General features: G+C 35.9%; 1 protein-coding gene across 2 annotated transcripts in view; it reads right to left on the bottom strand.

Moving 5' to 3' along the window:
• The window catches only part of PYGB (glycogen phosphorylase B), a 55,486-nt gene that overhangs the window by 29,897 nt on the left and 12,297 nt on the right, over nucleotides 1-13,292 (bottom strand). For both annotated transcript variants that reach the window (XM_011378001.1, XM_011378000.1), the window contains exon 2: nucleotides 6,326-6,427. In XM_011378001.1, the coding sequence (XP_011376303.1) occupies nucleotides 6,326-6,427 (102 nt within the window). The remainder of the gene's footprint in view (nucleotides 1-6,325; nucleotides 6,428-13,292) is intronic.

Raw genomic sequence — 13,292 nt, forward strand, 5'->3', positions numbered from 1 at the left:
CTTGACAAAACTCATTACCAGTTAACATAAACAACACAATTTAATAAAAAGTGTTTTTAAAACAAAGAGTGGCAGTGTTTCATATTTTTATAAATCTCTTTAATGAATTTCTGCTTCAATACTTAATCTGTTGAGATAACACACATCACACTGCCTCCATCATATACTAATAAGAGAATAAGAGTATAACAGACAACATCTTAGTGTTACGAAAATAGTTCTGACTTTAACAGACCCCTCGAAAAGGTCTTGGGGAACCTGGGGGTCTCTGGAGCATACTTTGAGAATCTAATAAATTATGAAGAGTGGAAGAAAAGTCATGAGAAAATAAAAATATAAAAGTCACAAAGAAATGGTTTAGCTAATTAACAGAAAGTCTAAAACCTTGTTGAAGCTATTATGAATAATGCTGCTATGAGCGTTCATGTATAATTTTTTTATATAGATGTATGTTTTATTTTTCTAGGATAAACTGAATGGTACTAACATATATAGCAATCTGATTCAGAGTGAGATTTCAAAATATTGACTTAATTCCCATAGCAATTTCAGAGAGTGTATTTCACCAAAAATGTCTAGAGTATGTGGGGGATTTATCCAATAATACATTACCAGTGCAAAGTTAAGAAACATGTTTAACTATAACATTTTCCAAACTTATTGACAATGGAAACTCTTACTCATGAAACATTTATTCAACTGAGAGTCTAGCACACTAAATAAAGACAGTTTAAGAGTAAATACAGGAAAGATGTTTTGTTCCTTTACATTTTCACCTTGAATGTTATAGGCACACCTCAGCCTGATAGGGCAAATTTTACTTAGATTCTGAGAGCATTAGAAAGAGGCACAATTAACAGAAAATCTAAAACCTTCTGAACTGAAGACAGAAAAAGAACATGATAGAGCACTCTTAACAACCTGTTTTTTCTTTACTAAGATATAATTCACGTATCATAAAATCCATCTTTTTAAAGTGAACGATTCCATGTGTTTGCCATATTCACAAAGTTGTGCAACCATCACCACTATCTAATGCAAGAACTTCATCACCCCCAAAATAAACCCAACACTAATTAGCAGTCACTCCCTATTCCCCCCTTCTCTCAGCCCCGGCAATCACTTTTCTACTTTCTGTCTCCATAAACTGACCTATTCTGGACATTTTATATAAATGGAAATATACAGTATGTGGCTTTTGTATCTGGCTTCTTTTAATTAGGATAATGTCTTCCAGATTCATCCATGCTGAAGCATGCATCAGTTCTTCATTCCTTTTAACACTGTGTAGTATCCCATTGCATGCTATACCACATTTGTTTATCCATTTATTAATTTATGGACATTTGTGTTTCCACTGTTTGGCTATTATGAAAAATGCTACTATGAGCATTCATGTATAATTTTTTTTTACATAAATGTGTGTTTTTTTTTCTAGGATATAAACTGTGGAGTAGAATTGCTGGGTTACATAGTAATTCTATGTTTAACTTTTTGAGTAATTGCAAAAATATTTTCCAAAGTGACTCCACAATTTTACCTTCCCACAACAGTATATGAGGGTTCCAATTTCTCCACATCCTCCCTGACACTTGTTCTCTATCTTTATGATAATAGCTGTTTTATTGGGTGCGAAGTTGTATGTAATTATGGTTTGATTTGCATTTTCCTGATGACTAATGATGCTGAACATTTTTTCATATGCTTGTTGGCTATTTGTATATCTTATTTGGAAAAAAAGGTCTATTCAAGTCCTTTGCCCGTTATTAAATTGGGTTATCTGGTTGGGTATTTTTGGTATTGTTGTTGAGTTATAAGAGTTCTTAACACATTCTGGATACTAGGCCCTTATCAGATTTATGATTTACAAATATTTTCTCCCAATTTATAGGTTGTCTTCACTTTCTTCATAATGTCTTTTAATGTACAAAAGTTTTTAATGTTTTCCAATTTATCTATTTTTTCTTTATTGCTTATGCTTTCGGTATCATCTCTGAGAATCCACTGCCAAATTATGAGATTTACCCCTATATATTCTAAAAGTTTTATGATTTTAGCTCTTACATGTAGGTCTTTGATCCATTTTTAGTTAATTTTTACATGGAGTGTGAGGTAGGGCTCCAACTTCATTTATCTGCATATGGATATCCAAATGTCCTAGCACCATTTACTGAAAAGACTATTCTCCAATAAATTATCTTGGCACTCTTTTCCTTTAAAAAAAAAATCAACTGACCATATAAAACACCAAAACCAATGGAAAAAATAGACAAACTGGACTTCACGAAAATTAAAAACTTTTGTACATCAAAGGACACTCACAACAGAGTAAAAATGCAACCTACAGAATGAGAGAAAATATTTGCAAATCACTTATCTGATAAGGGATTAATATCCAGGATAAAGAACTCCTAAAACTCAACAACAAAAAAAAACAAAGAACCCAATCCATAAACAGGCAAAAGACTTAAACAGGCATTTCTCCAAAAGAAGATATATAAATAGTTCAATAATTACATGAAAAGATGCTCATTGTCACTAATCATTAGAGAAATACTAACTAAAACCACAATGATACCACCTCATTGCCATTAGAATGGCTACTATCAAAAACAAACAAACAAACAAAAACCAGAAAGCAATAAGTATTGGAGAGGATGTGGAGAAACTGGAACCCCTGTGTACTGTTGGTGGGAATGTAAAACTGTGCAGCCACTGCAGAAAACAGTATGGCGGTTCCTCAAAAAGTTACACAGAATTACCATATGGTCTAGTAATGCCACATCTAGGTATATACCCAAAATAACTGAAAGCAAGATCTTAGAGACAGTCATACACTCTTGTTCATAACAGCACTATTTATAATAGCTAAAAGTAGAAGCAATGCAAGTGTCCATCAACAGATGAATGGATAAACAAAATGTGGTATATACATACAATGGAATATTATTCAGTCTTAGAAAAAAGGAGATTCTGACATATGCTACAACATGGATAAAACTTGAAGATATTAATTCAGTCAGAAAAAGACAAATATTGTATGAGAAAGTAGAATGGTGGTTGTCAGTAGCTGGGGGAGGGGAGAAATGGGAGTTAGTGTTTAATGGGTAGTCTCAATTCTGCAAGATGAAAAAAGTCCTAGGAATGGATGGTGATGATGGTTGTACAATATGAATGTATTTAATATCACTGAACTGTATATTTAAAAATGGTTAAGATGGTAAAATTTATGTTGTATATACTTTACCATAATTTTTAAAAATTGGAGGAAATTGCTACGCTGGACAAGCCCGATCCCATCTGATCTCGGAAGCTAAGCAAGGTCAGGCCTGGTTAGTACTTGGATGAGAGACCACCTAGGAATACCAGGTGCTGTAGGTGTAAAAAATAAAAAATAAAATAAGGGATTGTAAGCTGACAAGGTCCTTGCAATCTGTGAGGTCAATCAAGGGTTGCCTCACCTAAAAAAAAAAAAAAAATTGGAGGAAAAGCTAATTGACTATAAATTTTAAGGTTTACTTCTGAACTCTACTCCATTGCTCTATATGTCTATATTCTGCCAGTATCACAGTCTTAATGATTGTAGCTTTGTAGTGAGTTTTGAAATTGGGAAGTATGAGTCCTCAACTTTGTTCTTTTTCAAGACTGTTTTAATTGTTCCTGGTCTGTTGCACTTCCATCTGGATTTTATGATCAGCTTGTCAATCTCTGCAAAGAAGCAAACTGGAATTCTAGTGAGGATTGCATTGAACCTGTAGATCAAATTGGGGAGTTTGGCATCTTATCAACATTAAGTCTTCTAAACCATTAACACAGGATGTCTTTCCAGTTTTAGGTCTTCTTTAATTTCTTCAACAATGTTTTATAGTTTTCAGAATATAAATTTGCACCTCTTTTGGAAATTTATTCCTAAGTATTTTATTCTTTGCCATGCTATTTTAAGTGAAACTGTTTTCTTAATTTCATCTTTTGATTATTCATTGCAAGTATATCAAAATAGTTGATTTCTGTATATTGATCACATTTCCTGTAACCTTGCTGAACTCATTCATTTGTTCTAATATATTTTTACTGGATTCTTTAGGATTTTCTAGATCATGTCATTTGCAAATAGAGATAGTTTTCCTTCTTTCTTTCCAATCCGGATGCTTCATTTCATGTTCTTGCCGAAATACCCTGGCTAGCACCATTAGTACAATGTTGAGAAGAAGTGGTGAGAATGACATCCTTGGGACACAGAAGCAAGTTAACTGCCAGCTGGGGATGCAATCAGTCAAATGCAGACAGCAGGACACTCTACCAAACAAACCCAGTTTCAACAAATAAATGACAAGGCATAAAAATAAAAAAGAAGGGAAGTCTATAGATTAAGAGATATTTAAGAGACATATCAAGCAAATACAATTTATTTTCTGAACATATTGTTTAAAAATTATAAGGCAATCAGAAATTTGTACACTGCCTGAAAAACTGGTGTTAAAGAATTACTGTCAATATGTCAAGGATCATAGTAACATGACCTTATCTTTTAGAGATACCTGTTGAAATATTTACAAGTAAAATATTATACTGCCTGATGCTGTGTAAATAATCTGGGAGTGGTGGGGGTATAAGTGAAACAAGAGTGGTCATGAGTTGGGCTTGATGACTGGGAAGCCAGCTTATGGGTATGTGGAAGAAGTTCACTATAACGGTCACTCATTTTTATATATATTTAAATTTTTCTATAATGAAAACATTTTTAGCTCCTTGATAGCTCAATCAGGAGAGAGTGGCTTCTTTTGAAATTCTAGTTTTTAGTGTAAACTTCTCCCCAGAATTACTTTCCAACCCTGTCTGATGCAATTGTGTCATGTTTTATTTTTGACATTACATTACAAATGGAGAAGAAGGCCTATCTCAGCTCTGCATCACCGTTTTGTTCCCAAAGCATCTGACACCCAACATAGGACTAGGAAGGGCCCAGCAAATGAGACACTGAGAGTTTGATCATCCTGGAAACTTTTCAAACACAAGCTAAACAGCAAGGGAAACACAACTTTTAAGGAAAAATATGTACAATGTTTAAAATGATACATGCTTCCCTATATTTTCTAAGTTTCTATATTTAACGCATTATTTCTGCAATAAAAATATAAACAGATATCACATATTTATGGTATAAACATTCCCTAAAATCTTTACTATCTGTAAGAATTGTATAAAGAGAAAATGGTTTGGGGGGAAAAAAAGCTTAATATAACTGTAAAATCTACACAAGATCTAAGAGATTATATGTTCTGTAGTCCTTGAAAACATGCTCTAATGCTCATATTCAGTAAATGGAGCTGAAATGACAAATCACTTACCAGGATAACCTCTATATTTTGAGATAATGTTGAGCATATGATTCCTGTTTAGGGGAGTCAAATTTTTGTTCCAAAATTTTATTGTGTGAACTTAAACTATCTGCCCCAGATGCTCCCTTTCATTAAGTCCTAAAGGGGAAGACATGATCTCTCACAATGCTGGGCTGCCTGACAGCCATGCAAAGCTCACAAAGCGCCTTCAAGAAAGCCCCTGAGTACCTCCTACTCCGAAACCAAAACACATTGAAAGGTGCTAGCCGGTAGGATGGCTCTGGCAGGGACCCTTCTACTACGTGCAAAAGGCTGAAGTGATACATACTCACACTCCAGAAATTCTACACCAAGCATCTGGGTGAAGGGGGAAGGCGCTATTTAGGGAAAGGGGACAGAAACAGAAAGCAGACATGATTCCAGCTCTGCTCTAAAACTGTGAATGAACTGTGAAAGATCTTCAAGTGAATAACTGTTAATGAAGAACACTTAAGCAAAAGCAGTTTCCATTCTGATTAGGGAGAAAAGGGCAATTTTGTAACTAGGGGCTAGGATGAGCACAAGAGGTTATCTTAGGGGTAGAGGTAAGTTACTAGAGGTAAGTTACTAGTGTAATGAAGCAAAGAGAAATGGGACAATACCAAACAATTCTGCCACTTGGTAAATATGCCCCTGGAGTGGAGGTGAGGAGTACAATGATTTCTAGAAGCCTCCAAACCTTAGCATTACAATGCAACTCAGTCCTTGTACTCCAGTGTATTAGCTTCCCATCTAGTCTTTACTTTCTCTTGAAATAGAGGAGTGTCACCCACCAACTCATTCTCATCCCACATAGGGTACACCATAAGACATTTCCTTAGTCCTAGAGGGCTGTGAATCCTAACATCAGTACTCATCTCTGCCAGTGCTCACCTCTGAGGAACCTGGATTAAAACCTCAGTGAATCATGAGAGGATATCTGGTAGCGTGGCCCCAAGGACCCATACCTGATAGATGGCTTCATCACAAGCATTCTGAAGGCCTAGGTTCACCATCGTGTTCTGCAGTGTACGGCCCATGTAGAACTCCAGGGAAAGATAATAAATGCGCTGAGGGAACAAAAGAAACCATCTTAGATCTCTTATTCTATCTCTACACACACACAGATGACGATGAAAAGTGTATTCCTAAAAACACCTACTTTGTGGTTTCATCTATGTTAACTTGCACTTTCCAGCACACCCCAAAATGGGCTCACTCCCTTCACTGGGCTTTGGCCATCCTCAGCCTTCCAAGAGCATGTCACTGGGGAATCTTTCTCCTCCTCCTCCTCTTTTTTTTTTTTTTTTTGACTTTATAGTTTTTATACTTTTTTTCAATTACTTTTGACATTCAATATTATATTAGATTCAGGTATATAACATAATGGTTAGACATTTATATAACTTATAAAGTGATCTCCCCAATAAGTCTATTACTTACCTGGCAACATACCTAGTAATTACAATATTATTGTCTATATTCCATGTGCTGTACTTTACATCCCCATGACTATTTTGTAATTGCCAATTTGTACTTCTGAATCCTTTTACCCTTTTCACTCAGTCCCCCAAGCCCCCTCCCATCTGGCAACCATCAGATTATTCTCTGTATCTATGAGTTTGTTTCTGTTTTGTTTGTTTTTTAGATTCCTCGTATAAGTGAAATCATATGGTGTTTGTCTTTCTCTGACTTATTTCATTTAGCATAGTACCCTCTACATCCATCCACATTGTCGCAAATGGTAACATTTCATTCTTTTTTATGGCTGAATGATATTCCATTACACACATACACACACACACACACACACCCCACATCTTCTTTATCCCATCATCTATTGATGAACACTTAAGTTGCTATCACATCTTGGTTACTGTAAATAATGCTGCAATGAACACGGGGATGCATATATCTTTTCAAATTAGTATTTTGGATTTATTTGGATATATATCCAGAAGTAGGACAGCTGGGTCATACATTATTTCTAATTTTTGAGGACCCTCCATACTGTTTTCCACAGTGCCTGCACCAATTTGCAACCCTATCCCCAGTGCAAGAGGGTTCCCTTTTCACCACATCCTCCCCAATATTTGTTGTTAGTTTATTGGTGTGAGGCGATATCTCCTTGGGGTTTAATTTGCATTTCTCTGATGATTAGTGATGTTGAACATCTTTCACATGTCTATTGGCCATCAGTATGTCCTCTATGGAGAAATATCTATTCAGGTCCTCTACTCATTTTTTAATCAGATTGTTTTTCTTTTGCTGTTGAGTTCTTTATATATTTTGGATATTAGCTCCTTATCAGATGTATTATTGGTGAGTAACTTCTCCCATTCAGTGGGTTGTCTTTTTGTTTTGTTGGTTTTCTTTGTTATACAAAAGATTTTTAGTTTGATGTGGTCCCATTTTTTTATTTTTTCTTTTATTTTCCTTGCACAAGGAAATATTCAAAATATATGTATTACTAAGAACAATGTCAAAGAGTTTATTATCTATGTTTTCTTCTAGTATTATGGTTTCGAGTTTTACCTTTAAGTTTTTAATGCATTTTGAGTTTTTCTTGTATATGGCATAAGTGATCTAGTTTCATGATTTCTATGTCTCTCTCCAGTTTTCTCAACACCAATTATTGAAGAGACTGTCTTCACCCATTGTATATTCTTGCCTCCTTTGTCATAATTGACCATATAGGCACAGATTTATCTCCGGGCTCTCTATTCTGTTCCATTGATCTATGTGTCTGTTTTTATGCCAGTACCATGCTGTTTTAATTACTATAGCCTTGTAGTATAGTTTGATAGGTATCAGGTAGCATGATACCTCCAACTTGGCTCTTCTTTCTCAAGATTGCTTTAGAATTATTCTATTTCTGTGAAAAATGCCATTGGTATTATAACAGGAATTACGCTGATCTCTACCATGATTCTCTCTGTACCATGCCAACTGCAAATAATGACAGTTTTACTTCTTCCTTTCCAATTCAAATGCCTTTTACTTCTTTTTCTTGTCTGACTGCTGTGGCTAGGATTTCTAATACTTGTCAAATAAAAGTGGTGAATGTGAACATCTTTGTCTTCTTCCTGATCTTAAGGAAAACACTTTTAGCTTTATACCACTGAGTATGATGTTAGCTGTGGGTCTGTCATATACAACCATTATAATGTTGAGTTATGCTCCCTCTACTCCCACTTTGCTGAGTTTTTCTCATAGATGCTGGATTTTGTTAAATGTTTTTTCTGTATCTATTGACTTGATCATGTAATTTTTATCCTTCATTTTGTTAATATAGTGTATCACGATAATTGATTTGTGGATATTGAACCAACCTTGTATCACAGGAATATATCTCCCTCGATCATGGTATATGATCTTTTTAATGTATTGCTGAATTTCATTTGCTAATATTTTGTTGAGAATTTTTGCATCTATGTTCATCAGGGTTACTGGCCTATAATTTTCTCTTTTTTCAAAATGTCTTTCCTTGACTGGTTTTAGAATCAGGGTAATGCTGGCCTCATAAAATGGGCTTGGGACACTTCCCTACTCTTGAATTTTTGGAACAGTTTGAGAAGGATAGGTGTTAATGCTTCTTTGAATGCTTGGTAAATTCACCTGTAAAGCCATCTGGTCCAGGAATTTTGTCTCTTGGAAGTTTTTTGAGTAGTGATTTGATTTCACTAGTAGTTATTGGTCTATTTAAATTTTCTATTTCTTCTTGATTCAGTTTTGGAAGACTATGTTTCTAGGAATTTATCCATTTCTTCCAGATTGTCCAATTTGTTGGCATATAATTGTTCATAGTGTTTTCTTATAATCCTTTGTATTTCTGTGGTGTCCGTTGTCACTTCTATTTCTGATTTATTTGGGTCTTCTTTTTCTCGATGAGTCTGGTTAAAGGTTTATCAATTTTGTTTATCTTTTCAAAGAACTAGCTCTTGGTTTCACTGATCTTTTGTATTGTTTTTTTTTTTTAGACTCTATTTCATTTATTTCCACCCTGATCTTTATCATTTCCTTCCTTCTACTCACTTTGAGCTTTGTTCTTTTTCTAGTTCCTTTAGGTGTAAGGTAAGATTTTTCCTGTTTCTTAAAGTAGAACTGTATTGCTATGAATTTCTCTCTTAGAATTGTTTTGGCTGTGTCCCATAGATTTTTGGTCATTTGTGTTTTCATTTTCATTTGTCTCAAGGTATCTTTTGATTTCTAACTTGATCTCTTGTTAACTCATTCATTGTTTACTAGCATGTTATTTAGCCTTCATGGGTTTGTGTGTTTTTCAGCTGTATTTTCTTGTACTTGATTTTTAGTTTCACATCACTGAAGAAGATGTTTGATATGTTCAGTCTTCTTAAATTTATTGAGACTTATTTTGTGACCTAACATGTGGTCTATCCTGGAAAACGTTTCATGTGCACTTGAATAGAATCTATATTCTGCTTCTCTGCGGTAAAATGTTCTAAAAATATCAATTAAATCCATATGGTCTAATGTGTCATTTAAGGCTGCCGTTTCCTTGTTAATAGCCTGTCTAGAAAATTTATCCATTGATGTCAATAGAGTATTAAAGTCCCCTACTATTACTGTGTTACTGTCAACATTCCCTTTATGTCAGTCAATATCTGCTTTATATAGTTAGGTACTCCTATGTTGGGTGTGTAAATGTTTACGAGAGTTACATCCTCTTGCTGGATTGTTCTCTTCGTCACTATGAAATATCCTTGTCTCTTGTTACAGCCTTTGTTTGGAAGTCTATTTTTCTGATATAAGTATTGCTACCTCAGATCTTTTTCATTTCCATTTGCATAAAATATCTTTTTCCATCTCTTTACTTTCAGTCTGCATGTTTCTTTTGATCTGACGTGTCTCTTTGGGGCAGCATATGTATGGGTCTTGTGTCCTTATCCACTCAGCCACACTGGGGACCCTTCTAAAGCAGAGCCTTTGGTTACTGCCCTTCTGGATGTCCAGGGGGATATAAACTAGCCTGATGGTAGAGAACGAGATTCACAGAACTGGACAGAGCCAGGTCTAAGCTTAGCTCAGCCTCTTTCCAGCTGGGTGCTCTTGAGCAAATGACCTCTGCATATCTCTACATGGGATAAAACAGCCCTGTAAGGGAGCAAGGCAGGGTATTTTCAGGTATCAACAAATTCTATCCATGTTGAGTATTCAATAAACAGCACGGTCAACATGATGGGATGGATGAATGGACACATCCATTCTACCAGGTATAAGTCTGGGTTTTACCTGCTGTCTGTTCACTGGCTTTGAGGGATTGATGTCTGTGACAGCTGTATATAAACGAGGAAAACCACCACCCACACATACTGGGCTCCGAGCAGGGTTCTATGTACTTCCTTTGCCTGGTAACATTTACTTCTCATAATCACCCAATAGGTGAGGATGGTAGTGGCAGACCCAAGATCCAATCCTGGCAGTGGATTAGAGTCCTGTTCCCACAGGACTCCATGCTGACTCCTGCTGTGCCATCAAAAGTAAGGCCTGGGAAGAATAAGTGGGAGGAAGGGAGAAATCTTCCTTACAGAAGAATTCCAATTAATAAATGTAGAAGAAATAAGAGGAACAGAAACTCACCACAGGAACACCACAGTGATAACTGCAACAGATAATAATAGCCAGTACCAAACACTGAAACCAGTGTGCAGAGCTTCGAGGATTAACAGGATATCTGCACAGCCTCCAACTCTCTCCACCCATTTATTAATTACCACAGTGGTTTTAACAAATGTCCAAAAATTCTCTGATATACTTCACTCTAGGAGTTGGCACTCAACTCCCCTCCTCTTGAGGGTGGGCTAGACTCAGTGACTCCCTTCTAATAAATAGAATCTGAAAAGGGAAAACTGTAACGTCACAATGGAGAAAGCCAGCTGAAGCTACCTTCCCTCAATGATTGAGGTTAATTCACCAATAACAAGTGATGGTGAAGGGCAGTTTGCCTGTATTCTTTCCCAAACTTCTTAACCCCAGACTAATTGTGAGAAAAGATCAGATGAACCCAAATTGAGGGACATTCTATGAAATGCCTGACCAGTATTCACCAGATTTTTCAAGGTCGTGAAGAATAAGAAGAGATCAATAAATCGTTGCAGATAGAAGGAGACTCAAAAGACATGACAACTAAAGGCAATGAGGATCTTGGATTAGATCCAGGGACAAAGAAAGGACATTAGTGAAGGGTACATGGGTACTCTACACTATCTCTGCAACCCTCTTACAAATAATATTGCTTCAAAATAAAAAGTTACAAAACAAAACCAGGCTCACACTTGGTGAGAGTGTACACGTGCATGATGATGAGAGAGTGCACATCTCAGATTCAGATGAGAGTACTGACTGAACTATGGTTTTATGTTTCCTGTGGGTTAAAATTTATGAAACACAATTTAAATAAATCTATTTTGCTATGGGTTGCAGAATGCAGGAAGATAAAAGGCCTAGATTCATTCTTCTTAGACCATAGGGAGGGTTCCTGAAGCCTGTGGACTTACCTGGAATGCCCACGGAGGGCAGCCTAACTAAACAGGAGTGGCCCTTGCCACTGCACCATCAGCTTCGAAACCCACGTTCCATACAGTGTGCTCTTAAAGTGTCTTTTTTATACCCTGTTTAGAATTTTGACCAGCAGCTGACCAAAACATTTTGAGAAATGATAAAACCCAGTGGCCACCCACCAGCCAACAGCTGTTTCAGCAGCTGCATCCTCTGGGTTTTCACAGCAGCATTTATACCATTACTTCACACTTTACTGCAGCACCTTTTAAACCACTTTCCTCAGAACCAAGTAGTAGCCTCAAAGGGTGGGCAGGGTAGAAAGGGACTCCCAACTTTTAAAACACATAGGCAAGAGACCTAAGTAAATGGAAAGACATCCCATGTCAGTGGACAGGATAGTTTAACATTGTTAAGACACAATATTCTCAAAACAGATCTACAGATTCAACACAAACCCTGTCAAAATTCCAGCTTGCTCTCTTGCAGGTTGACAAGCTGATCCTAATATTCAGATGGAAATGCATAAATCTGGAATAGTGAAAACAATCTTGAAAAAGAAGAAAAAAGTTGGAGGACTCACACTTCCTGTTCTCAAACCTTCATAACAACATTCATCAAGATTGTGTTGTAATGGCATAAGAAATAGAACAGAGAGTCATGAAATAAACTTTCACATTTACAGTCAAATGATTTTTCAATAAGGTGCCCAGATAATTCAGGAGGGAAGAACAGTCTCTTTAACAAATAGTGTTGAGACAAATGGTTATCTACATGCAAAAGAATGAGGTAGGACCCCTACCTCACACTACAAAAATTAATTTCAAATGGATCAAAGACCCAAATTTAAAAGCCAAAGTTATAAAACTTTTAGAGGAAAACATAGAAGTAAATCTACATGACCTTGGATTAGGTGATGGTTTCTTCTGATCAAAAGTGCAAATAACAAAAAAAAGACAAAATGGACTTCATCAAAATTAAAATCTTTTGATACCATTAAGAAAGTAAAAAAGATAACTCACAGAATTGGAGAAAATATTTGCAAATCACATAAGTGATAAGAGATTTGTTATCTAGAATATATATATACAATTCAATAATAAAAAGACAACCCAATGCTTGATTAGGCAAAGGATCTTAACAGACATTTCTTCGAAGAAAATACAAATTGCCAATAAGTACATGAAAAGATGCATAACATCACCAATCATAAGGGAAATGCAAATCAAAACCACAGTGAGATGTCACTTTACATCCTCTAGGATGGCTATAATCAGAAAAATCAGAACCCTCATACACTACTGGTAAGATTGTAAAATGGTGCAGCTACTTTGGAAACCAATCTGGCAATTCCTCTTAAACAGTTACCATTTGGCCCAGCAATCCACTCCTAGGCATATACCCAAAAGAAATGAA

Source organism: Pteropus vampyrus, unplaced genomic scaffold (assembly GCF_000151845.1).
Source record: "Pteropus vampyrus isolate Shadow unplaced genomic scaffold, Pvam_2.0 Scaffold327, whole genome shotgun sequence".
Taxonomy (NCBI): Eukaryota; Metazoa; Chordata; class Mammalia; order Chiroptera; family Pteropodidae; genus Pteropus; species Pteropus vampyrus.